Raw genomic sequence first — 27,641 nt, forward strand, 5'->3', positions numbered from 1 at the left:
CGTTCTCTTTGCCATCTCTGTTTGGGTGTCTGAGTGGCTCCAGGACATAATTCAATACCATTTCTTCTGCAAAAGGCCTGTAGACTCCTCATCTGGTCGTCAGTCACGTGGCGACACCTGGCTCTCCAACAACTCCCCTGGGGCACAGAGGCTCACGCATTGATTCACTGAAGTGAGAGGATCTGTCATCAAATCAAATGCACACACACTGACGCTTAAAGCATACATATGGGCACATCCGCACAGCCACACACATGGACACACTAAGCTGCATCTCAAGGGACAATAGTAGCCCTGGCAACAGGAGTTGTGCCATTTATTTCTCCCCTCATTTTTAAATTCTCTCTCTGTCACTCTGTCCCTTGCTTATGAACACATGCTCACAAATGATACTCAAAACAGTTGAGGCGACAAGAGTTACTTTAAGATGTTTCCAGTGAATTCAACCAGACATCCATTATTTTTGCACAATTTTCCTACTTGGATCACATTTATACTCTGCAGGTCATTTCTTTATTTTGCTTGTGCAGCTTAAATTTTGAAATTTGACTTGCTGATATTGATTTTACAATATCTTATAAGTGCGAGTTTGCAAGAGTTAAACAATTCTTCTGAGATGCTTTGGTGCGTTCTTACGAGATGCTGTTTCATAGTAATGGCCATTTAGCAACCCTTTCAGATCTAAGTGGTTCCCTGCTTTAAAAAGAAAAAAAGTCTTCTTCTGTTTTGTCCTTGAATCTTTGTTGCACTGGGTGGAAAAACACTCAGGACTGGTTGTCTGTCAATTAAAGGGATAATACATACAGATAATTACAGATGGGTGCTTTTCAAGCCTCCAGCCCCACTGATGAGCAGAGGAAATCAACAGCAGCAAAATCAACAGCAGCAAAAGCATTATATGGATTTAATAAATCAGACAGTTAAAGGAATTTCATGTTTCTAAAGTATCCGAAAAACTAATCGTGAAAGTTCATTGAACAGGCCTAATTCAAGTGTGTTTGATGCCGCAAGACATGTTGGTTCCTTATGCGCGTAGCTTCATTAACAGCCCTTCAGTGATTTCTTTGTGGTACATGGTCTAGTGGTTCCTCATTGGTTACTCCCTTGTGCGGGCTGTAAATGATAGACCCAACTCCAGAAATTGATGACAGAAAGAAGGGGAAAGGAAGCTAAATAAATAAGGTCTAATGGGGTATGATACCAGCAGAGGCTTGTGTGTCAGAAGCTATGTGTCTATTCAAAGTATCCTTGGACAAGGCCTTACATGGAATGTTTAATTTAATTATAAATGACTATTGATTATAGTATCAGACAAAGACAAAGATTACAAACAATAAACACACTGTGGCAAAAAACTTGAAACTAGTGGCTCTAAATTGCTTTTTTTTTTTTTTTTTTTTTTTTTTTAAATGAATCGGTTAGAAAAGTGGAAATTTGAACTGATGCTTATCGTGTAGTTGGGCTGATAACATTGCCCTTGTTGTGAAACAGCCTGCCATGCTGAATTGGTTGAATGCTGATGCTGCAGCACAGATATGAAAGCGACTCGCACAAAAACTCAGGACATGAGCAGAGATTTGTGCCCCAGAGAAATAAATTGGATGTCAATTCCTGCTTACCCAAACATTGGCACTGTCTGAAAAGCTTTTCCAATGGTGAATTGTGCCAATGAAACGCTGACAGTTTGCAAATGAAAACCAAATACTGGACATCAATTCTGACATAGTTTTTGAAGTTGGAAATGAATGTGGAAAAAGTGAGTTTGTCATGATCCTGCGAAATCAGTTGAATAATGGCTCAGGTGGGAGTTTGACAAGATAAAGGTAGTGATGTCAACACAGGTACTTGTCTAGCTACTTCAAAATTTTAACAAAAAGTCTGTCTTAAGAACTGGTTTGGACATATACTTTCAAGTTGCATAATGGGAACTGTAGATTTCAATATTTAAAAATCTCTCACTCATAAGTTCCCAAATAATAGGGCAGTATAATAAAATGCTGGAGTAACCCTTCCTTTTATTTTTTTGTATTCAAAATCTATGATAAGTAATCAGTGATGTGTTGCACACTGAACTAAAGAACGCAGAGTGGAAAAAATACACTCAGCGAACACTTTTTTAGCAACACCATACTAATACTGGGTAGAGCCTCCCTCTGCTCTCAAAAAAGCCTCAATTCCTCGTGGCATGGATTCCACCAGATGTTGGAAACATTCCTTTGAGATTCTGGTCCAGGTAGATATGATTGCATCACGTCATTCTTACAGATTTGTCAGCTGCACAATCTCCCGTTCCACCACGTCCCAATGGTGTTCTACTGAATTCAGATGTGGTGACTGGGGAGGCCATTAATGTACACTGAACTTACTGCCATGTCCATTGTCAAACCACTTGGAGACAACTTTTGCTCTGTGTCATGGTGCATTATCATGCTGGAAGTAACCATTAGAGGATGGTAAATTGTGTTCATAAAAGGATGCACATGGTCAGCAACAAAACTCCCACAGGCTGTGGCATTCAAACAATGATGGATTGGTATTAAGAGGCCCGGAGTGTGCGAAGAAAACATTCCCCACACCATTACACCACCACCACCACCAGCCTGGACTGTCGACACAAGTCAGGTTGGGTCCTTGGATTCATGCTCTTGAAGCCAAATTCTGATCCGACCATCTGCTTCCTCTGCAAAAATCCAGATTCATCAGATCAGGCTACGTTTTTCTACCCCAGTTTTGGTGAGCCTGTGCCTGCAGCCTCAGATTTCTGTTCCTGGCTGACAGCAGTGGAGCCAAACGCTGTCTGCCCATCCACCTCAAGGTTTGATGTTTTCTGCATTCTAAGATTCTTTACTGCTCACCACAGTTGTAAAGTCTGGATGGTTGTTTTTTTTTAAACACAAGAGACTGTTGTGCGGGAAATTTCCAGGAGATCAGCAGTTTCAGAAATACTCAGACCAGCTGCCCATTTGGCATGAACAGTTACGTCACAGTCAAAGTCACTGAGATCACATTTTCTTCTCCATTCTGATGTTTGATATGAACATTGACTGAAGCTCCTCACCTGTATCTGCATGATTTTATGCACTGGACTGCTGCCACATGATTGACTGATTGGCTATTTACATGAATAAGCAGGTAAACAGGTGTTAATACTTAATTCACTGCAATATACTCATAAAGTAGATTGGATCTCGGTAACGTAATTGGTGTTAGGAATTGTTTGCAGTACAAGTCTTTACCACATAATATGCAGACCTTATGGACTTTGTTACTCTATGATAACATCACCTGACTTCCTCGTTTGCTACCAAGTAATTACTACCAGTGGGCTTTGTCACTTGAATGTATGTTATATGAATGGGCATTTGCTGGAATGACTGATGCTGCTGTTTTTCTGTATGTTTATCTGAAAATTTTGAACGACTACAGGGCACCAAATTGACCGTCTTAGTCATTAAAAGTAGAGACAGTGAAAAGAAGGACTATAACAACTATAAACCAAATTATGCAAATTGAAAAAGCCGACATTGTGTGCTTTATACAACCTGTTCCATTGTCTGCATCTTAACAAGCCTATAATGTGTTTGTCTTAGCCTAACAAGTGAGTTTCAAATTATACAGTTGAACATAATTAACAGCTCCCTCCTCTCATATGGCTTTGGACAAGTAGAGTGCCAGAGCCCTTACGACAGGTAAGGATGAAATGAGTAAACATTCAGATTATTGTATAACACTCTGTTGTCCTTTATTAAAAAGTCTTGTCTCTTGTAGATGTGACGTGATGCACTCTGTTGCACTGCAGTGTGTGAAAGTATGCCAAAACATTTCTTCGGCGTAAAGGCTGCTCTTTTATTATTCACCATCCGTAAAGTTATTTTGCTGTCATCTGGGGAAAGGCTTGAAATTTCATTTGCTTTTACAAATGCAAAGTTAAACCAATGTTAAAATATATAACCCTTTTCTTTCCTTTGGAAATTAGCTTTAAAAGCAGACAGCAGGCATTAAATTCAGCGGCAGGCCGTTTCCACTCTGTCAAAGGTGCATCTGGGGTTGAATGATAAAGGGGAAAGTGGGCATATAGATGAATTATATTGTTTTTAAAAAAAGGGCAAGTACTTGCACCTTGATGATAATAACACAGTTGCTGCAAAACAGAGCAGCCAAGTGAAACAAAAAAACAATCATTCATTCCCTTTAAAGGGTTCAGGAATGAAACATTTCTTTGAATAGGCAACATTAACAATCAGACTGTCTTAATGCACGTTGTTTATCAAAGTTTAATCACCCAAATAAAACTCTTCGTTGGTGGGTTTGAAAGGCATTATTAAAAGGAAAAAAAGGAAACATGCAGCCCTCTGGAAACATTTTGTATTTCAAACAAGAGAAAAAAATGTAGCATTGTACTGAATGTTAGGTAAGCCAATGATAAGCGCAGATAACTGCAGCGTCCTTGACAGATCGCTACAGGGGAGTCAAAGCTTTTCTTTCATAAGGGTCAGCATTGGCGAACACCCTGCACAGCACAGCTTCAGGATGTACTTACAGAGGACATGTTTGTACTCTGAGACAATCTGTTTATTCTCTCTGGGGTCTGGACAGGGATAGTCGAGCAGCGTGAGCCATTGCTGCCGCTACGACATGTGATTTCTCAGGAAGAACTCTTGACTCGCCCCTTGGCATCACTCATACGGGGAAACTTGTGAAATAAGTACAGTGTTTAAGGATTATAGATGCAACGGCTTTCAAAAGTAACTGAAATTCATACTCACTACTGTGTTTATATCCAAGAAGAAAAGTACATTACTTTAGGATATATAACTGGAGACTCTATACTTAACAAAGGTGTGTTTTGACATTAAACTAAAGTATGACTTAGGCGTTACCATGCTATCAACCCAAATAATTTAACCTAATTTTAAATAAAAGATGCACACTAACCTCTAGCTAAAATTTAACCTGCCCAAAATGCACCCAAAAATGAAAGAAGCGTTAATGGACTACTAAGAAATGGTTCATTTCTTAGTAGTGTAATTGTGGCGTCTGTTTTTGTAGGACATACTGAAACATGAAATGGTGCTTTACTTTGAATTTCATACAGGTAGCCATTAGATTGCTTTAAACACAATATTAAATCCCTTGCCATAACTGAGAAAGTTTTAATACAACCGTGTCTCCTAAAGACAGTGTTCATATACAACTAAATTGTATTACTAAATATTATCTTGGGAATATTTAAAGGTTACAGGAGTTTATTGTAATATGCATTAAAATGCCATTAGTGTATTTTCTATGCAATGAAAAATGTCTGCCTTGGCTACTCTCCAATCAGGCATCTACTGCAGGTATCCAGCAGTGACAGAGTGTCTTAACACCATTAACAAATACAATGCAGCACTGAGTCATTGCCCTTCACTTTGCATTGCCGAGACCACGTTCTTCCTCATTTTGCTCATTTTTACTTACTGTTACAGATATGAACTGTGTGTCTGGGAGCCAGGGTGGCAGTCTCAGCCTCAGTGCATCTCCAGGGAGGACAGAGACAGATCAGTTTTAATTACCCCGTAGCCTCTCAGAGAACATTAGAGTAATGGGGATTTAAACGGCTGAAATGGCCACACTAAACTCAGGAAATATAGCACGACTCCCTCGGATGCACCCAGAAGAAAAGAGGGGTTATGAAAACCTGTGAGTTATACAGTGTAATCATGATGTTGACTGGGGCATGGTGTAACTTCATGAAACGTTGACGGATTGTTCTCCGAAGCCTGGGACAGGATGAGGATGGCACTGCGTTTCCATGGAGATAAAAGAGAAACTCTGGGTTAGAACACAAGTCTAGATTTCAGGGAAGGGACATGCCTCTGCAACAGTGAGCAGTCCAAGCTTCTTTTTTTTTTTTTTTTCGAGCTTTCAACAAAAGTGGGTTTAACCTGAGGCTGTGTGAGAGAGTGTGAGGGAGAGATAGGAATGAGAAAAAGGGGGGAAAGCCGAGGAAACAGGTGGACAGAGGGGATGCTGCAAAGGGAGATGTTGCTACCAACTGGATGTTCATATTGGAATAGCGGGCATGTTACATTTCACAGACGGAGAGGGTGCCTGTTTGCTTTGTAGCTGCACAAACAGCCGGCTGCATATTCTCTCGAGTGTCCTCTTACCTTGATGAGAACCGCACCATCTGTTAAAGCTCATGCAGCTCTTAACCACAAGGCCGCTCACCAGTTGTTCATATATGAACAATGAATCAACATCCCAAAAGCTGAAAATGTGCTGCAGCAGCAGAAGAGTTTGGGAAATAAAGTCTAATCAACAAGCACAGCAGAAGCACTGTATTCATGCTCACTCTGCAATATGCTTTAACGTTTCTATGAACAAGTGAAACAACACAACAGTTCAACATTTCTGATTGGGGGAATTCATCAGGCGACTGGAAAAGGAGCCCCATGCTTCTACATCCAGTACTGTTGTACTGTGCTTCCCCTCCAGGCAAAATCTTATCAATCACTACGAGAAACGCCACCTTCATCACAACAAAGGATCTACGCTGTCACAAGACGGCTTTTAAAAAGTGAATAAATCAGTGTAAGTGTGTAAGTAAGGCAAGTGTTTTGCTCCCTTCCCCCACATCGCATCAGATTTTATTTAAATGTCAGTTCCGATCAATCCCCTTTAAAGCCCCTTTTATGGGAGAAGAATCAGCAGTTGGACTATTTTTAGAATCAATATTTTCTGATTTCTGACCCCTCACGCACTCAGACTCTGTTCTGCAGTGTAAGGCAGTTCATTTTAAAGTGCTTTACATACAACCAAAATCTACTTTAGCCTTTGTATAAAGCGTTGCTTGTAAGCAAAGAAAATAGGATGAGCAGAGAATTACTGCTATAGTATCTTACCTTAACTGACTATTGATTATCATGTCTTTGATTCACAGGTACAGAATGGTTAAAAACATCACTAATATGTCGCAATCATTTCAGCCTGATTAAATTTCCTACCTTCCGGTCATGATCAGTTCACTGCTGCTTTGCATGTCTGTGAGCATGTGTGTTGTTAAATCAGTCTGCCTGGATTAACTAATGTAGTCACTGACCCGTGGAATGGCAGGTGAACATGTTTTAAACCCTAAAAGAGAAGTGTCCCTCATTATAATAATATATGCTAATAATTCTGAATGAACTGGATTAAAAAAACAAAAAAAACACAAAAAAAAGACAGACGCGAGAGTCATGGAGAGTTGCTGTACCCAAGAAAAATCTCCATGTGGGACTCAGGCTGAGTTTCAGGGAACCCTGTTATCCCACGGGTACAGCCTTTTAATTTGAGTCTATAGAGTACATCAAAGAAATTAGCAGCACCAGGGACATGACGCCGTAAATTATTTTTAATCAAGGAACGCCTCAAGAGGCAGCCAAAAGTGCAAAGACAGAAGAAAAGGTTCTTCCCTTTGACTCCGCGATGAGCGAATTGGTACAGGATGTGTTTTAAAGTCTCCTACAGTGTTTACCACTGCGCATCAGCAAAGAAAACTCAACCGTATTCATATCTTACTGTACACAGAATGGTGGCACAGTCCCAGCGAGTAATGCAGCTTTGAATCATTATCTTGATTATGTGCAAATGACAATGAGCAGACATGACAAGGATGGATAAGCAGCACAAACCTATAAATCAATCTCCCGTCCAGTACACACAAATAAATGTCCCGGTATCTCCATCCTGACAGACGCAAGCCCTGAGTAATCAGAGGCTCTGTGTATCCAAAAATGTGTCCCCGGTGACATTTCACTGTGACTGGACCTGCAGTTTAAATGCGAGCTGTGCCAACATAAACTCTCACACACACAGACACAAACACACACACACACACACACACACACACACACACACACGGGCAGGCAGCAAGGAATGAGTCTGGCCTGGATACTCTATAAACATATCAGTGGATATTCAACAGCATTACACACCATTTGGAAGAATTTACAACATCAACAGGCCCTATCAGCCAGACGGAGATAGAGAGGGAGAGAGCGAGTTATGTTGGGATTTCTGTTTTGAACTGTGATCGGCGGCCTGATCGGCTCGAGGGAATTAGTTCCGAACCTGCGATATGTAACTCGACTCCCGCAATACGCATGTGCAGTGTGCCCAGTAAGTCAGAATGGACGGGAGCTGTCCCCTTCGGTCCTCTTCCACATTCGTTATACCTCACAAAGAGCGGTATGCATAACACCGTGGACTTGATTTCGGCCCGATCAAGTAATAAACGCAAGGCCCGCGTACGGTTCCCAAGGTTCGAGGCAAATGTCACGTGACAGTAGCCACGCCAATCTCATCCCATTCTACACCATGACATCGATCGTGCCAGGTTTTTTTTGGGGGGGGGGCTGTTCGAAGGAGTGCGGAAGGGAATGAAACCTGTTGTTTCAGGTTGTAAAACGATGCCAAAAAGCTTCAACACAATAGGCGTTGGACACCCCGTGAGCATCCAGTAGTATGTTTGTCTTCGGTTTATTCCCTGCCCCACGTTGTTCTTTTTCCACCAACTAAAAGTTAAATGTTACGCTCCGGGCTTGCGTGCAGAACTACGTCCCGCTGTTTTAAAACGTGTGCGATTGAAACTGACCAGGCCGGGTGATCGTTTTAAAAAATAACTTGATCGGTTTTGCAGCGCAAATCAAAAAGCCCAGGTCGCTTGTGACGCTCTGAGAAACGCACCACAACGGGCTCTCTCGTCTCGGGTGCCATTCCCGAGACAAGTGAAGCTGAATGGGAAACAGGAATTATGCAATTACGTTTTCTTGTTTAAACGACTGTTCCCCCCCCCCCTCTTGCAGTGCCACAGTGCTCGATGCGTCTCCAAATGCGCACGACCAGTCTGCAGCAGCGCTCCGCATACCGCCTTGCCAGGCATCTGGCCGCTCTGCGTTTGTTTCTGGAGGCTCTGCTTTCCGCTCAGTCACCCCCCAACAGGTAGATAAGTCGAGTGGGCGAACGCGTCGGTGAAAATACACCCTGGGGCGGGGGGGGGAACTGGACACGTTGCGTAGCCAGGTGTGATCCACCGAGGAAACTTCGTTGCCGCTTGTTCTCTTCCCCGGGATTTGTTGCGCGGTGAGCTAAACGCGGCGTGCGCGGCGTGTGCCGTTTTTTGTTTTTTGTTTTTTCTCCAAATAAGACCGGTTGTGGAAGTCGTGATCGAAACTGGAACGAATCTGGATCTACAGTAGGAGTACTGTCAAGTCTCCAAAAATGAAAGAGGGAGAATGCAGACTAGACTAAAAGCCAGGAGCAAAAACGGACAGGCATCACAAGGCACCAACACATTAACAAGCAGGGTCTCCATGCAGATCCACAACGCAGTTTTCACATTTGGGAGATGCTAAATTAAAGAAGTTGAGGCGAATGATTTTTTTTTTTTTTTTTTATCTTTACGCATCTGTTTTGTTAGTCCTCATGTGGTCTCGGGATATTTTCCACAGGAAGAACACTGATCTCCCTGAGCGAACTTCCAATGCCCAACATCCCAAAGGTTAGTTATTTGCTCCATTGTACTTGAAAATTCCCATATTTTGGCTTTAAAAAAAAAAAAAAAAGGTTTGTCATGCTAGAGACTAGTAAACTGTAAAGATAAAAGATGTAACTGGGCGCAATTAGGGTCCCTCAGCCTGTGGCTGAGGAAGGACCCCAGAGGGTACAAAGAATAGTCCTCTCTTATCCTCACAACCATTTCTATGTTTTATCCATACTGTTCCCTGAAACGTCTCTCGCTCGCAAACGCAGAAATCAAAATGTCAAAATCTCACCTGCGAGTTCATACGGGCGCCATACCCCACAAATGGCACCGCCTGCCAGTTCGCACAGACCTGTTGTCTGCTGTATCAGTGAATGTTGACAATTGTATGATTGTTTTACTGTAAGCACAGGACGGGCTCCTCTAACTGTTCCGCATGGTCTGCTGGAAAGCTCTTGCATGCAGTGGTTGCCGTGTGTTCAATACAACTTTCAGAATAAAAGACGTTTCGCTCAGCATGTTCCCTGACACTGCACTTGTGCGGTGCTGCACTCTTTTGCGTAGCAAAACGGCTCAGATCTTCTATTTCCAAATCATGTATTGATTCAAGGAAGCGGTGAATACTAGAAAAAGAAAAAAAAAAGAGCCCTGCGCACAGAAGGTTGTGTGTGTGTGTGTGTGTGTGTGTGTGTGTGTGTGTGTGTGTGTGTGTGCGTGCGTGTGTCTGTATGTGTGCGTGTGTGCGTGTTTCAATAATAGCACGCACAGATGTCAGCAGACCAGCCGCAAATCCTCCTATACTGGTGTTTCTGCTTGGCGGGTAGCCTTCCTCAATACCGCTGTATGCCATAGCAGGTTCGGTCCCAGTGACTCAACGGCATGAAAAAGCACAGAACAGAGCAAAGCATATTCTTGGCCGAGGTGACATCATCCCTATGGTACAGTATGTGACGACTGTCAAATAAGCGCTAGAAAGCATACTCCCGTCTACACCTCTACATCCCTGGGTGGAACAGTGACTCCCGCAATCAAAACTAAGACACACATAAAAGTGAAATGCAATACTGAGACCATAACTAAATGTGGAAAACACACAGTACCGTAAGAATAAAAAAGTGTATTAATGAATATTGTCGAACTTCATTTTAAATTATTCAAATCATTTTTTTGTTTCACTTTATGTTTAAAAAAATGTTAAACACTGTTTCTAATGTTTCTAAAGACATTTTTAATACTCTAGGGGGGGTAAAAAATCAGTGTCGTTTTGGTATCAGTTCAAAAAGCAGCTCCTACGCGGGCACCAGGATCAAGAGTCCCTGAGTTTTCCTTACAGTATTGCATGCACTCTCCCTGCACAGTGCAGGATTTGTACTCTACCTTCTCAAGATTGAGGTTATTCAGTGGCAGTGGCTCCAGGGTCCCCGTGGGGTCAGTTCAGAGGAATTTCTGATTCAAAGTGAAACTGTGCAGCAAGGGGCCATAGTGATAGCAGTATCAAACTAATGCCCAGGGTTTTAAATGAGGTGTGAAAACATGCTGCCAAAAGGGCTATCCAGGAAGAAAAAGCTCTCAGGGGAGTAAATCTCCCTCTTTCATGATGATTTTTAAGTTCTTTTTAAGTTCGTGGAGGGAAATTAGAGGGCATGGAGAGCATTTCTACAGCAGTTAAAGTGGCACCTTGACTGTAAGAGGAGATGACAGGTGACATCATTTGAAAGCAAAGTTGCCTAGGAACACCAGCTACCAGTGACTTGTTGCCTCTTCAGTATTCTCCACCTCGGTGTTTTTATCTGCATTTCAAATTCCAATAGGTTTGCTGGTTTAAAACCCGTACAGTCACATTGTTGCTTAACACCTGCCTCAGAAAACAAGTGCTCCCGCTTAAAGATGAAATACTAAGCTGCAAGTATCATGTCCATTTAATTAGAGGAATAGTTTGTCATCTTGGGAAATGTGTTTATTTGGTTTCCCGCTTGCTCGAGAGTTCGATTAAAAGTTTGATATCAGTGTGATATCTGTGTGGTAAAGATTAAGCTACTGCTGGCAGCTGCTTATCTTAACTTAGACTGGAAGCAGGGGGGAAACAGCTGGCCTGGCTCTGTCCGCGCATAAGGAAATCCACCCACTAGCCCCCCTAAAGCTCACTAATTAACAAGCTGTTATCTCATTTGCTGAATTCGTGCAAAAGAAATGAAGAGTGAAAACCAGGCGTTGTGGTTTTACGGGCTGTCATATAATTCCTTCTATTAAAAAATTGCCGTATAAATGCCGTCCATTTATGTACTTGATTACTTCTTTCTGAAGTCTGCAGTCACCCTGAGGTTGAAGTGGCAGGCCGTGGAGACTCCAGGAAGTTACTGTGTCTGTCGGCCAAGAAATAGACGAGCAGATAACCTCTTCAAAACCATAACATGTTGTTTTTACACTTTGGCTTGTACACAGATTAAACTAACAAGATATAATGTGTTAATAAGAGCACCTTAGAGGATTTTGTTTCAATTCGATGGAGCTAGATTAGCTGTTTCCTCGTGTTTCTAGTCTTTGTGCTATGCTAAGCAAACCCTTGCTGGCTCTAAATCCACATTTACCGTACAAAAATGAGAGTGGCATCAATTTTCTCATCCAACTCTCAGCAAGAAAGCAAATAAGCCTATTTCCCAAAACATTGAACTATCCCTTTAGATATGGTATTCGCATATACAAAGCTTTGGGCACAACACACATAGTTTTACACATATTTCTAAAATAAATAGCCTAGCTGTTTTTCTTCTTGCTCTTATAAACTAATTGGGCCGCTTTGAGTCTGTTAATCCAGTCATGATTTATTGGATAGAGACACAGAGCTGTAATGAATTGTCCTGAGACACTGTGGTATGAGACAGAGGGGAGCATTAAGCACTAGCTACTTGAACTCCTTTCTTTTTTACAATTAGAAACATGCCAACTTTTCCACTTTATCTTGTTTTGTGCTTTGAAACGGCTGTTTTATTCTTCACCCTCTCCATCTCCTCCTCCCCCTGTTTTCTTGTCCTCAGTCTCCTATGGCTTTAAATCTTCTTAAGGGCATTATGAAGTGATGGAACTGCATCCAATCCCTTTGTGTATATTCACTTTTTTGTGTATCTGTTCAGTGGTGACGGTCAACTTACTTCAAACACCGATGCTGATTTTAGAATGAGTTCATATTTACGGTAGCATGTTCTGAGATCCAGATAAAGGGTTACCTCATTTTTCAGGTGAACACCTCACAGTAACACTACTCCATCATCCTCTATTTATACAATAGCACCGTAAACCTCAGCCTCCAGAATGATAATACACTTGAATCAACACCTCTCTACAAGAGTTTTAAGAGAAACTGAACATTATAACTGTCATGAAGGTAGGTTTTATTGCACGAATGCTTTATTAGACTGCATTCGTTTTAGCTTGGTGTACCAAATAAATGGCCAACTAAGGGTAGATTCCACCACTGCCGGATTCCAGAGAACCAGGAGATCTTGACCATTGCCTTGTTAGGAGAGACAATCACTGCACAGTGTCACTGTGTCGACGCGAAGGCATTATTTGGAGAAATGGCACATACAAATGGGCTGGAAGCGTCATTTTGGCAGCCAGGCAGCCACTAAGTCCGCTGCTGTCAATAAGCTAGCAAGCACGACTAATAACATTAACTGAAGCTACCAGTAACTCATGGTAAGAATTTAAAATCTTACCATCCATTTCAGCTACAAAACTAAAAGCCTGATACTGTGTGTCACGATGTCTCTTCGGTGAAACAGGTTGAGCGGGAGCAACCACAGACAACTTTCCCTCTATTTTTCTGGTTTAGTTTGGATTTGCTCGGTAGGACAAGAGAAAAAACAATGCAGTGTTGTGAGCTGATTGTCTGCTCAGAGTTGAACATTTTTCATCTTTTGGTGCTCAGTGTGATTCTCTTCTGCACCTCTTTCTCATCTTTTCTTACTTGTGACTTGTACCAACACCTTTGTCCCTGTTCCTTCTAGCGTGAATTCCCCCTGTCTGGCAGCAGCTGTAGCAGTGTTAGCAGGGTGCTGGCAAACTGAAGCCCAGGGAGATGTCACAGCTTTACTATCGGCGGACTGACAGCTCCTCATACCGGGACCGCATCCCGCTGAGAATTGTGCGGGCTGAGTCGGAGCTGTCGCCTTTGGAGAAGGCCTACCTCGGAGCGGTGGAGAAGGGGGACTATGCTAGTGTCAAACAGGCTCTGGAGGTGTGTGTGTGTGTGTGTGTGCGTGTGTATAAATATATGGGATAACTGATAATTTGATTCCTGAATGGATGAATAAATACAGCCACCGAAACTCTAAATTATGGATGGACGGACGGTTGGATATTAAATCCTTAATCTAATTGGATTGATTTAAAAAAAGGTTAGGAGATTTATGAGTAACATGTGCAGTCATGATGAATCTCTGGGGCCTTTATTTGCCTTGGCAAGTGTCGGACGTTTACTAGATACAAAATATTGCTAGAGACCAGGTGTTTGGTAGTACCACAGTGCCTGGAGTGTCCAAAATGGTGAAAAAAAAGAAAGAAAAAGAGGCAGACAGCTTATCACTTAGCAAAAGTTAACAACACAATGCAGTAATGCAAGAAAAAAACAAACAATAACAAAAAGCAGAGGACACTTTGTGATAGCCATTCAAATTTGCATGCTTAACTTGTCCTTATAGAGATGGAGGACAAATTATCACTGTGGCAAATACCTGTCCAGAGTTGCCTGTTCCTTATTTTTACTTATATACACAACTGAAGTAGTCTTAAAAGAGTACTTCACGGTTTTAGGATTTCATTTCTATACCTTTGCCGAACTCACGATGGACAGTTTTAAAAAAAAGGATCAAAATTGATGCAGCGGAATCAGAGATATCGTCTTACTGATTTCACACATTCTTCTGTCTTGTCAAACTCTGGCGCCTACATTACGCACATTGCAATTGCCAACACTTCAGTCTGAGGCTCAGGTGTGTTATGCTGGTAGTCGCTAACATAGCCCGGAATTGCTAGCCTCAAACAGAGATGAGGAGCGGGCTCCACAACCCCAGATCTTCTTCATTTAGTCTTCAGCCCCAACCCACACTGTGACATCACTTGAGGCAATTTAGCAGACTTTACCCAGCTCCCTCTCAGCTTTTATACAACTTTTTTTTGGTGGACTGCAAAAGCATGGCCAGCCCTATAAACACAAATGTGTGTGACCGACTGACTGACTGAATGAGTGATAAAGTTACACCATTGGTCAGCCGAATGGAACGTGACTAAATTCTGACCTCTCCCCAGGGGTCGTTGCTCTTTTAAAAATGAATTGGTGCAAATAGTTTGTATTGCGTCATCGGGGAGGGGGGGGCGTTCACAGACAGTGTTGCCAACTTAGCGCCTTTTTCGCTAGATTTGCCGACTTTTCACACCGTTTTAGCGACTTTTCTTCACAAAAGCACCTAGCAGCAAACTTATTCCGTCTTTCTGGACAAACCTTAGCTACTTTGCGTAGAGGAGAATCACCAGGGGGGCCCCACGAGCGTGAGGTCAGGCCTCAGCAGGCACACCTCTCTATGCGTCTCATTGAATTGACCACACGGTAACTGACATAGACATGAATGAGCTTCCAACTTTTCACTCTGAGTGATCATCTTACAGGTAAATATAGCTGAAATCACAGCACAGCTTTTGTCTTTAACCTATGCGTATGGTGATGTCAGACAGCGTCGCAGTTATAAAATCAGGATTTTAGCAGTGCAGAGCAGCAGCTTGGAAATCTCTTGGAAGTGACTGCTGGTTAACATGTCGTCTTAATGAGCTGTGTTGCAGACACTATTTCATACTTGTTCCGTTGTCTGACAACAGAGACAGAAAAACATGTTAATGACAAACAGCTTTAATGGGAATTCGGCTGTATTAAGTTACTGTATGTGTGAGCACAGGGAGTAGGAGACGCAAACAGATAAAGGGTGGTCCAACCATATACTAGGTTTTGACCGAGTCCTGTTCACATATGCAGTAGTACTCCCTTAGACCGATAAACACACTTTGAAAAATCTGTATACTTCGCGTTGCTCTATCAGATCTGAAGAGTTTGCTTTCAAAAATCAATCTGTTATCTGTGTCAATGGATATTTTCCCTTCTAATCAATGATATACTTTTAAACCAAATCCCAGAGTAGCTCTTCAAACAAACCCTGACTGTCAATCACAACCTTTTTTTGTCAGGAGGCAGAGATCTACTTCAAGATCAACATCAACTGCATCGACCCTCTCGGCCGCACAGCTCTGCTTATTGCCATTGAGAACGAGAACCTTGAAATCATCGAACTCCTGCTGAGCTTCAATGTCTACGTCGGCGATGCCCTGCTGCACGCGATCCGCAAGGAAGTGGTGGGAGCTGTGGAACTGCTGCTGAATCACAAGAAACCTAGCGGCGGCATGCAGGTGAGGAGAGGAAGAGGGCAATGCAGGTAGTGTCAAATTAAGAGTGCTTTATTCACGAGGCTGGAGTGTGTCAGTTCACGGACAGTGAGCTGCTGACAAGGCTGGGGGAATTTATGGGTATCAATTCATTTTAATTTTTTTAGTTGATAAAATACACTGTGTTCAAATTTCTTTTTAATTCGACCTTTGCCAGTTTTGTTTTTTAAAAGTATAATAGCCTTATTTTATCCAACACATAATGACATTGTACAGATGCACTGATGTGCAACTCACAACACGTGTATTGTTTATCATAAAATGTATGAACGCTAATATATAACTAAATTAATAACAAAGTTCCAGCTCGGCTATGTTTCAAATCCTAGAATAAGGATCAAGAAGGCCAAAAGTCATCCTGCCCTAAATCTAAACAACAAGATGCGCATCAACCATTGCCACAGTCGCCCAAGTGCCAAATCACAGGAGGAATTTCGGATCTAACTGAATTATGGGGTGCAGTGTCAGCCAGTGAAGTACTGGTACTTATTGTGTAGTTTATAAGCTGCATGCAGTTGCCTGGAGCTTTTTATACCATCCAAAATAATTGACCCAGTATTGTTGGCAACAACAAAAGCTGACACTTCAAAAAGCTGTCTTCATAAGCCTTTTTCTGTCTCTTGGAAAAGGACCAGGTCTTACAGAAAGATATGTAATGAGCATGTTCACCAAGAGAAAATATGATGTATATTTTCCAAAGTTAGATTGTAATCATATTTTTTTTTTTAATAACCTTGAAAAGATTCAGATTCGTTTCAGAATGCAACAAGGCTGTTCGTAAACAAGCCCCTTCTTCTAGTTGATGACAACTGCCTTTTTATTGCTTTAATTACTGTAATCAAATGCAAATACTCAAATTAATTTCAGATTGGTTTTCCTTTGCACTGATTTGCTCTCCACTCAAGGCTAGTTTTCCTTTCATTTACTTGCTCCTGCCATACATGTGCCGCACACATTGGGACACACACACACACACACATACAGGCTTCCCATGTTTTCTTCCTCTCCCTATCAGCAATAATGCACCATGAACCACAAAGGAGCAACATTTTTTGGCTTCATCGATCAACTGTTGGGGAAATATTATTGCTCTTTCTGTTGTGTCCTGTTAGAGGCTCTGCATTTGGCTTTGATAAAATAAAGTGAAATAGTGAAAAAAGGGAAAACTGTAAAAAAAAAAAGAGAGAGAGAACACCGCGAGGAACAAAAGAGAGAACAAGCACAAGAGATAGCTCAGGCTTGTTTGTTAAATGCATGTTGGGGGCCTGAGATACAGAGGCCAAAAGAATTCTGGTCCTACCTCCTTCAGCGGTGACATCTATCAGCTGCCACGTTTCCTCTTTACCTTAATGTCTTCTTAAGATAGTGCTTCTTCCCATCACATGAGTAGATTGTGAAAATGGATCGCTCTACCCCGACCAAATCTCCCCGAGAGAAGCTCGGTGATTGTATTAAAAGACTGTCAGGGAGAGGTGCATTTTATCTGTTGCCAGTGTCTTCTATGAGATTTATTAATGAGGTGTTTCATTTTATGCTTTGCTGCAGATGTGTGTATTTCTCTCTCTATTTTGCAGGCTGTCTGAATTATGTGTTTGTCATAATCTCGCAAGTGTTGTGGCCTATTTGTTTTCCACCAAGGAGTGCCTCGGATATCAGCATTTTAAACAGCTTCATGTATTATCCTCTGAGTACAGATATGCATCTGTCGGTGAAACAAACACTGGCGCTCACAGTTTTTTTCTCAATTAAAGGGGCCTTCGGGTGCTTTTGTGTTTTGTTGTTTCATTTCATTTTCTGTCAGTCTGTTCACGGTCCACATTTTTGCTCATTGTTTCTGGGTTACTGTGCAACCTTCATACCATGTACACATAAAGATAGTTATGTAATATTCCCACATATAACACAGATCATCTAACACAGTAAAGTAAGCACTATCATGCCTGCAGTGAATCCACAACGTCTTGAGCTTATTTTCTGCAGTGTCATTCAAACACCAAACTGTTTAGTGTCCCATTTTATACCAGTTTTATCTAAACGTTTGTGATGTTGTACGGTGACAGGTGAAAACCAGTGGGGAAGCTTAAAAAAAGAACACAGTGAAAACAAAGGCAAGAGCACACTTTATAGTCAAACACCCAGCAGATGCTAATTTTGCATTTTTAATCAATACGCTGATGGTGGATGCCTCATTAACAAACCTGCATTACACGGACAACTGGGCTATAATTCTGTTTCTTTTCTCCACTATTATCATAACTTCACATCTACCAGCCCTCACTCCTCCGGCTCCATGCTTGGGCACAGGCCAAGGCTGTTTGATGTAGATTATTTGATGTCCCTCCTCCTCCCACGTGGAGAACAGAGTACATAGCTTATTAGATCACCCTCCTCTGCGAAATATGACGATTCAGACACTGCTATGTGCCACTTTTTGGAGTTGCTGCTGCACTGTGGCTACTCTGAGAGTAAACTACACAAGCAATTAGTGTCCGCATGATAAAATGACTTTGGGGAGCAACATAGCTGATGAAATATAGTTGAGAAAATGAACTAGTCCCCTAGATAACAGTTCTTCATATTTTGTTCCTTCAAGAGCTTTGGTGACAGCGTCTAACTGATACTATTTCTGTTTGTACTTATAATAGACTACTTCAAAGGGAATCATATTTAAAACAACCTACAGTACAGTGTATCTCAGATTTTGTCTAAAATATGACTTGTGCATTCAAATCAATGATTTTTAGGCTTTTTTTCTTTTTCAAATCAATTGTTTGAATTAGATGAAAACTACCTAGTTATATATCACAGAGCTTTGTAAGATATAAACATTGCAAAAACCCGCCCGACCACCAACGTGACCTTAGCAATGCCAGCACCATGGTTCTGTGGATGTTAGTGTCAATAAAAACATCTCATCAACTATCGAACTATCGGACGGAGTACCGCGAAATTTTGTAGAGACATTCATGGGCTGCAGAGGATGAATCCCTATGATCTCTTTTGTGATCCCTTCGCTTTTTTTTTTTTTTCTGCTGCCAAGGGTTTTGGTCAGAACAAAGCTTGAGTAGGTATTAATTAGGAAGTACAACAATTTTAATATAAAATATAGATAAATAAATATAAGTTAGGGTTTTCGAAGTTATATGCAGTATCTGTTCAAAGCTACTAAGTAGCCTTCAAATTTCAAAAAATTTTTTTTTTTCAGCTTCCCAGGATATGTAGTTGCAGCATGGACGGGGCCTCCTCTTTAAGGCCACTACAATGCTATGTTTTTAGCATTAGTGTTGCTAAGCTTTCTCACTAGATCTATGGCCCCTTATTCCTATCTGTCCTCCCTCTGCATCAAGTTGCTAAATAGGCCCTTACCTATCGCATGGTTATCCTTCAACCCTTCCCTGACCATCCTCTCTCTCTCTCTCTCATCCCCTTGCTCCCTCACCGCAGAATCAGATAATAGGCTTTCAATTAAAATAAGTGAAAAGGGCCAGCTTACTTCTCTGCAGCCTGCAGCCATGTATTCCCACATGGGAATAGCAAATGACATGGGAATATTAAAAGGGCTTAGCTGGAGTAGGTGATAACAGGGCTCGTTGGAATGAGTTTATTTCTGAGCATAAGTATTCCCTCTGAAATGTACGAAATGCTAACGCTTTTTCTACTGCTCTGTGGTTTGTACTCTTTACAGCAGTCATGATATGGGTGGCATTTTGTCTGCAGCTTTGATAATCTCTAGCTGGTATTTGACCAGTTTTCACTGCCTAAACCCTAACGACTGTTTTACTTGATTCTGCGTATTCCAGTTCACGTTCACGTTAAAGACCTTTGAGCTGCACTCTGAGGAGAACGGAAGATCTTTCAGGCTCTGTGTTTAACCAAACCGATTACTTCTACTGGGCTCTGAGCATGTCATTTAAGCCTCAGAGAAGAGAACAAAAAACTCTGAGCTCTATAAATTGGCAATATATTGCATAAAGCCAAGGCCAAATGTGGTGCTTCGAGAGCTTCACTCAATTTACAGTATGTGTATATTGAAGCTTTTATTCCCTCCTCTCCCCTGATAGGTTCCTCCTATCTTACTGGACAAGCAGTTCTCTGACTTCACTCCTGACATCACTCCAATCATACTTGCTGCACACACCAACAACTATGAAATTATCAAGCTTCTGGTGCAGAAAGGCGTGTCTATGCCACAGCCACACGAGGTGGGTGAACCATAACTCTCTAATTAGCGGTGTATGTTGTCTGTGTTTATTTTGTTGTCGTTATCAGCTTAAAACCCCAAATCTCAAAAATGTCAACAACTGTTCAGGGAATAAACAAAAGCCATTGTGTGCAGATTGGTTAGAGTGCAGCTATCACATTATCCACCAGGGTTTTGAAGGTATTTTACAAGCGTAGAAGGTCAAAATTCCACTGCATCTCTCAATCAATCATATCACACAGAGGATATTGGGTTTTCACTCAACAGCGTACTACATATACTAGGTATATGGTACAGTATACACGCTGTGAAATGTTTGGCATAGGATCTTATTTGTTAAACATATAAACAACAAATCTCAGCAGGCAACAAGAAAACTGAAGTCAATGTTTTCTGATGCAGTCAAAGGTTTGTTACTTTAGTAATTTTACTAATCATGAGAAGTTTTTACATTTTGTTTTTGTCTGCAAGTCAAACTCTTCAATAAAATAAGTAAATATACCCATAATTTATATGGCAAAAAATCCACACATTGAGCCTTAAACATGTAATTAACATACCCAGGCATCATAGCTGTAGTTAGCTGACGTATTAGACCCAGCACCTGCATTGCTGTTACCAAACACAGGAAAGCTTCATTAAAATGTGTCCGTGCTTTGTTTCATGTCGCAGGTGCGCTGTAACTGTGTGGAGTGTGTGTCTAGTTCAGACGTGGACAGCCTGCGACACTCACGCTCCCGCCTCAACATCTACAAAGCGCTGTCAAGTCCCTCGCTTATTGCACTCTCCAGCGAGGACCCCTTCCTTACTGCGTTCAGGCTCAGCTGGGAGCTGCAGGAGCTCAGCAAGGTGAGGACAAGTGAGCCAGCTAATAGCGGAGCTGAAACATAATGAATTGATATTAAACTGTATGTTGCATTTACTAACCTCTATGTGCCCTTTCATAATACAATTACTTGGCATTCAGTGGGTTGTCCATTTAATAGACAATCATTAATATAACTTGCTCTTAGTAAATGTAATTTGATTTTAAAAGAAAAAGAAAGAAAGAAAGATACACAAGATTCACACAAATAATTGCCAAACCTCGATCCTTGCCTGCTATAGTTCATGATATTTCCAGCTCGAATATTATAAAACCCAAAGCTTTATTAGTTAATTTTTTACTAAAGCTGAGTAGCTAATAAAGATGAGATGTCAGATGCTTTTGCTGAATCAATACAGAACTATTTTATGGTAGATGTTATCTAGATAACACTGCATAAGTCCCTCTGCTTTATGTGTTACCTGACACTGATTAAATGCAGTTTACATGTATTTTACACAGATTTTAACCTATGTGAACTCATCCCATTTTAGTTGATTAGTATATAAGATGAAAAATATTTGAACACATTGGCTTACAGAGGTGGTGGATTCAATAAATAATTGCGAACCAGTTTGAAACAGCTTCACAAAACAAAGTAGCCAGAGGCAAGGTTTGATTTAGAAACACCACTTTCTAGACATACAAGTACTCTGAGACTCTCCTTGATATATTGATTTACATTTCAGCTGCCAGGTTTTTCCAGGACACTCGATGTTTAGAGATACATGTACTCTGTATACACTCCGCCTGTGTCTTTCAGGTGGAGAATGAGTTCAAATCGGAGTACGAGGAGTTGTCTCAGCAGTGTAAACAGTTTGCCAAGGACCTCCTAGACCAGACAAGGAGCTCCAGAGAGCTGGAGATGATCCTCAACTACAGAGACGATATCAACTTATTGGAGGAGGAGGGTAACAATGACCTGGCGAGACTCAAACTAGCCATCAAGTACCACCAAAAAGAGGTAAGCACGATACATAGTGCATAAAGTTAATACTGATCATATATCGGCCTTGCTTTCGCTTTTACTGTAGTTTAAAAGTAGTAGTAGTTAATTTTATGCCCACCCTGCCATTATATCACACGTCGAAACAAGTGCATGCAGTGGTCTATGAAGGAAAAAACAAGGATGACACAGAAACCCTTCTGTCTTTGTTCTTCGTTTTGGAGGCTGCAGTAATGGGAAGGAAGCAGGGAGTATCATCCTCTTTCACCTAAGCAGGACTGTCAGATATGACTGCAGTATCACTGTTATATTATTATTTTATAATGTTATATATAAGAGATCACATCTTGTTTGTTTGTTTTTTTAACGCTGTTCCTTGGTTCTCATCTAGTATTCTTTTTTCCTCCTGTCCAGTGTTGTTTGGTACATTATCTGCTGTAACGGCTCGTTGTTAGATTTCAATGCCGCCTGCAAGTTTTTGCTACTTCAAGCCAATACTTGGTCTTCTCGTAGGTGTCACTGCCAGCCACTATGAACCGGCGTAATGATGTTAGATTAGCATCAGTTTCTTTTTCTAACGATGCCAGATGCTGGTGGGGGTAGGATTATATCTGTTTTCGCTTTGGAAGCTCACACAGATGACAGAGAGGCGGGGGGAGGAAGCTTGAACTCCATTGCCAAAGTGTTACAGCTGTAAGGCTTTTCTTGATTCCATACTAAGACTGTAGCTGTAGCTCTAGTTTTAGGATGTTTACTGCCTTAAACTAACATGTAGTTAGCTACTATTCATAAATAGGTCATCATTCATTTGGTCCAAATCAAATCAGTCATTATGTCACTGAAATCTCAATAACTTGTTGTAGGAATTTCTACATGCAGTGCAACCAATTAGACATACATGCTCTATAATGCTCTGTCATGAAGAGAGCAGAAGAAATGCAGTGCATCTGTTTTTCTGCACAGGGAAAAGATTTGGTAATTAAGCACTGATTGCTTTCACAGGCCAATTTTAGTTTCCTATCGAGTTAATTGGGCTGTTTAACACAGCAACTTGGTAAGACCTGAATTGCATTTTAAGCATACTGTACATAAAGAATTATGAGGGTGATGATACAAACCTGATAACTCAAAAACAATATTCAGTTTTACAGTCCACTGATTTCATTCTTTTGTGTCTGGTGCTTGATAAACACTTTCCCAGTGGGTGGAGCCATGAACAATTAATATGAAAATAAGCTAATTTAAAGCTACATTTTAATTCCTATAAAGTTTATCATCAAATGCATGGTCCTGCTATATAAACCTTCAGTCCCTTATATGATTAATAGAGATGTGTCTCTAAATTATGTAGCATTTTCCCCTTCAAATTTACATGATGAACTCTGACAGTGTACAACCCGATTATATGATAATTGTAATTGATGAGTAATAGAAGATGTGTCTTAGGTTTTTCATCTACAGCCCCTTTTTTTTTCTCTTCTAAATATGTAGTTATGGCTGTAATCGCTTTACATTTGTTTACATTACCGGGTAAATACACGGAAGCTAAATAGCTGTTAAAAGCTTAGTGCTGTGGGTGAATGGAAAAGGGTCACCAGATAATCCTGTAACTAATGCATGAGCTATGTCTTCTCTGGGTTTAATGGAGGATGTGGGAAGCCTGGTTTTAATTGACTTGCTAAGTTACTGGATAGCTTAAGGCTTCCTCGGGCATAACATCACGCAGTTGTTCTGCTGAATATAAAGGTGAAGCAGCCACATTACTCCCCCAGGAGCGACCTATGTCGCATTCGGCTGTCTTTTGCAGGGAGCTCTGCCTGGTCGTCAGAGCGGATGGACTTTGGTGGGAGGTTGTGGTGCTGCAACTTTCTCCCTCATCCACCCAGTTCTTGCAGATGGAGACACAGGTTGGCAGATGATCAGGTGGAGCCACAGAAGAACAACTGGGAGTAATGCAAGTGCACAGGTGGACATGATGATGGATAGTCCCCTGTCATCTTGCCCAACCTCTCTGTTGTTAGCAGTAAATCTTTCACTGCACACACAGTAAACATACATCCCCTCCTCCCCTCCTCTGCCACAACTGTTCCTCGATGCGTCTCCTCTCCCCAGGAGCGTTTAAGTAATCCAGGTGATGTACCAATATGCCCCTCTCCTGCCTATTATCTATAACACTCTTCGATCGCTCTAGGACTTTGGCTGAGGACGGTGTCTCATGATGTGGGTAGCCATCCACCCAGTTGCCCTTTCCAGATGATAAATGTCCCAGCTACTGGTTAGCAGTCATTTCAAGGTCAAGTTATTCTGCTGGAAATTCTTGTTTTGTCGGGGTGCGTGTGTGTGCGTTTGCGTTGTGAGAAATTATTAGACAGTGCTATAGTGTGATTGATGTAATAATAATTGTCCATAAAGTCTTATTTTCCAAAAAACACAATCAAAATCTTCCATTGAAGAAAAAGGTTTTTGAACCATCTTTTCCTGTTTTCAGATTAGTTTCAAGTATGTTATAAAAGGAAGTTACATTTTTTTCATTCTTGTGAAGCAGCATGCCTCATTCTTGTGGTATATCTTGTTTTAAAACTCAAACCTACATCTCTAGCAAATCCTTCAAAGAAGTTGATTTCCACTGGAAAGAGCTGAGTAATCTTACTGCATTGGGAGATCCAACTTTAGATGGCGCCGACCTGGTTTATTGTTTGTCTGCAGAGTGTATAGCAATGTAGTTATGTAGTTACTGCTTTTAGCATGTGCAGAGGTGCAGTAGTCTTGCAAAAGGAGCTGTGTGAAACAGGATTTTATATAAATTCAACCGCATAAGAAAATATAACAGTAACAGTTATTGCCAGTGAGATGTTAGGGGATTTTTCTGTGGTAAACTATTTATTGATTTGGAGAAATGAAACATGAAATATGTGAAGTATTATACGGCATTAAAGATTTTGACCATAGAATTGCTACACATTTAAATTTGCAGTGGAAAATGTTAAGCGAAGCACTGGTAATATGACAACATTGTTTAATGCAGTGTCCTGAGAAGGGAAAATTACATCTGTGCAGTTTAATTGGACGTACACAGACAGGCAGGCAGAGGTAGTTATAGGGATTGCTTGGTGCTTGTGACAGATGATCTTTCAGCCAGACAGGGTTTTGCCCCCTGCGAGGCACCGAGGGTCAAGCGGGCACTTAGTCGGACTGGAAAGGCCCATTTGACTGTTTTTGCAGAGAGCAGTTATTATGCTCAGGGCATTTTGGCTGTATTGTGATCACCACTCATCTCTTTAACCGATTTTGCAGACAAACACTCCAGCTCTTATTATCAGCATGACACTCAGCCTGAAATTGTGATTTATTTATTTTTTTTTATAGCGGCTATTGATGAGTGTTCCAGTGTGTAATGAAGCGCCTGTTTTTGACCCTCAACCAAACAAAATGCAGGACAGTTCTCCTCGTAACCCTCTTAAGCACGTAGTGTGTGTGTGTGTGTGTGTGTGCACGCTTGTTTATGTTTTTGTATTTATCCTTGCATCTGTGTGTGTTTTCCAGCTCTGCTGCCACTGGGTTGAGAAAGGCAATTTGAAATGGTCTGAAGAGAAATCGCCACAGGCCTCCTGTCTAAAGAGCTTAGCTAACAGAGCAGTCTGTGCTTTGATGCAGCGGGAGGTCAAATCAGATAAATATGAAATGTAACTCATACACATTAAAGTGCCGATTATCCCCTCTACAACCCTGAGGGTTCCAGCAGCGGGTTGCCCTCATTTGTACTGAAACACATGCAAAAATATAGGTGATTACATTGAGGATTCACAGTGAGAGCTAAAGCAGACTGTCTCTTTAATATTTGAAATTCTTACAGGCGCCAAGGGAAACCTATCAATTTTACATGCTGTAGTTTCACGTTGCCCCCTTGTGATATCTCGTAAAAACTGCAATTCAGTATTTCAGATGTTTTTAATGTCTCCGTTAAATGCAGATGAAATAGCACTAGAAGAAATAAATGTTATGTAGTGAAGGAACATTAGCACTCAGTCATTTCAGCAGTTCACTGCAACAAATATCTGCCTTGAGAAGTGAATCTCCAATGTTCAGCAATATTCAGCCTTCAAATTATAGCTTTCTTAAAACCAGCGAAAGAGATACTACCACTTGTTCCCAAGGCAGTTTGAAAAATACCCACACAAGTTTATTTATATTTAGAGACCATAAAATAATCGCAAACTAAAGCCAGATTTTTTTCACTTGTAAACTAAATGAGTAGTCAGATCTCTTGCAGCATTGTTAGTAGGATGTCATGTTATGTTGTATAATAAATGTACACTTATTCAGGGACGTATTTTCAAAGTGGACTTTTCTAGGGCCGGCTTTTCATTTTTGTGCTGTTTTGGCGGTGTCGTGTAAAGTCCATCAGCACCCTGTTCTTATAAGCGTGTGACCAGTTCAGCTGCATTAAAGGTGACAGACAGTGTGATCATCTGGAAGTTCATGTACATCATGCAGAGGTTTAAGCATGTTTGTAGGCTTAAGCTTTGTAGACTCCCTCTGATTAACTTGTAATATATGATGATGAATACTGTAAAGGAAAAATGATTAAAAAAAATATTTCTATAAATCTTTCTACAAATCATGAATTTATACATATTAAACTCTATGTAAACAGGCTCGAAACTGATATTCTTTCCAGCTGAGTGTCCATGCAAGCAAAGACGATCTTGCCACATTTTACCACAAAAAAACAGTAAATATGTGCAAATGATTGGCTTTTGAAGAATGAAAAAAGTGTCAAATATATGGAGAGGGCTTCATTTTTCCTTTGAAAAATATTTGAAATCATTAGTGTACGGTCTTGAAATAAACTAAGGAATTCATATCCACCTGTGTTTCAACTCGTACCAAAGCAAAAAGCAACTATGACAAAACCAGCTGTGCGTTGTGTGCTTGTCGCTGTGTGTCCGTGAAAGTGGAGGAGAAACAGTTTCAGCAGACCTTTTATGTTGGTAAAGTTGCAGGAGAACATGCCTTCGCAGGGTGCACTCACTTGTCCAGTCACATAGTGATGAGCGCTTACCTGGCGTTTCGGGACGGTTGACAGTGGAGAGAGGCCGTAAAAGGTAGAGAGACACTTTCCCAACCAGACTTCAGACCTGGGGGGGGATTCTGTTTGAGTTGTGCGAACAAGCCGCCCAAGGCAAATATGACACTTTACTACTGCTGAGTAATGAGTACTGTTAGTGATTGTGACAGACAAAGGGAGGGTGCCACATCAGAGGTACCGTATGTGACATGTTCGGACTTTCTCCCCCAGAACGAAGGACTAGAAGAGAGGTTTTAGGATAGGGAAATATTTTGTATAACGAATGGAAGTTAAGAAATATTGATTAAAAGAATTTACCCAGGCAAATTATCCTCTCTCAGTTTCTTCTGCCACTGAGGAGGGTGTATGTGAAATTACCACTTCCTCTCTTGACAACAGCTTGGCGGGTTTTTTTCTCGCTCATTCTAACCTACCAAACAGTATCTAAAAGATGACACTGCATGTCACCAGCTGCTTGAAGGAAAGATTTCCATTAATTAAAAGTGGAACGCTCGCTAGAGTTTGCCGCATTTGCTCACCAGACTGATTAAAGTTGATTCTGTCTTT

At 41.2% G+C, this 27,641-nt stretch overlaps 1 protein-coding gene across 3 annotated transcripts in view; it reads left to right on the forward strand.

Annotated features, from left to right (window-relative positions):
* The window catches only part of trpc4a (transient receptor potential cation channel, subfamily C, member 4a), a 68,395-nt gene that overhangs the window by 31,692 nt on the left and 9,062 nt on the right, over positions 1 to 27,641 (forward strand). Inside the window, exons 1-7 of one of the 3 annotated variants that reach the window (XM_040149800.1) lie at positions 8,382 to 8,471; positions 9,474 to 9,523; positions 13,513 to 13,742; positions 15,740 to 15,958; positions 20,056 to 20,196; positions 20,868 to 21,044; positions 21,824 to 22,024. In XM_040149800.1, the coding sequence (XP_040005734.1) occupies positions 13,584 to 13,742; positions 15,740 to 15,958; positions 20,056 to 20,196; positions 20,868 to 21,044; positions 21,824 to 22,024 (897 nt within the window). In that variant the 5' untranslated portion in view covers positions 8,382 to 8,471; positions 9,474 to 9,523; positions 13,513 to 13,583. Of the gene's footprint in view, positions 1 to 8,381; positions 8,472 to 8,864; positions 8,965 to 9,473; positions 9,524 to 13,512; positions 13,743 to 15,739; positions 15,959 to 20,055; positions 20,197 to 20,867; positions 21,045 to 21,823; positions 22,025 to 27,641 lie in introns of those variants that run through there. The other 2 variants (XM_040149802.1, XM_040149801.1) reach the window with 2 other exon arrangements.

Source organism: Xiphias gladius, chromosome 17, assembly GCF_016859285.1.
Source record: "Xiphias gladius isolate SHS-SW01 ecotype Sanya breed wild chromosome 17, ASM1685928v1, whole genome shotgun sequence".
In the NCBI taxonomy this organism is placed as follows: domain Eukaryota; kingdom Metazoa; phylum Chordata; class Actinopteri; order Istiophoriformes; family Xiphiidae; genus Xiphias; species Xiphias gladius.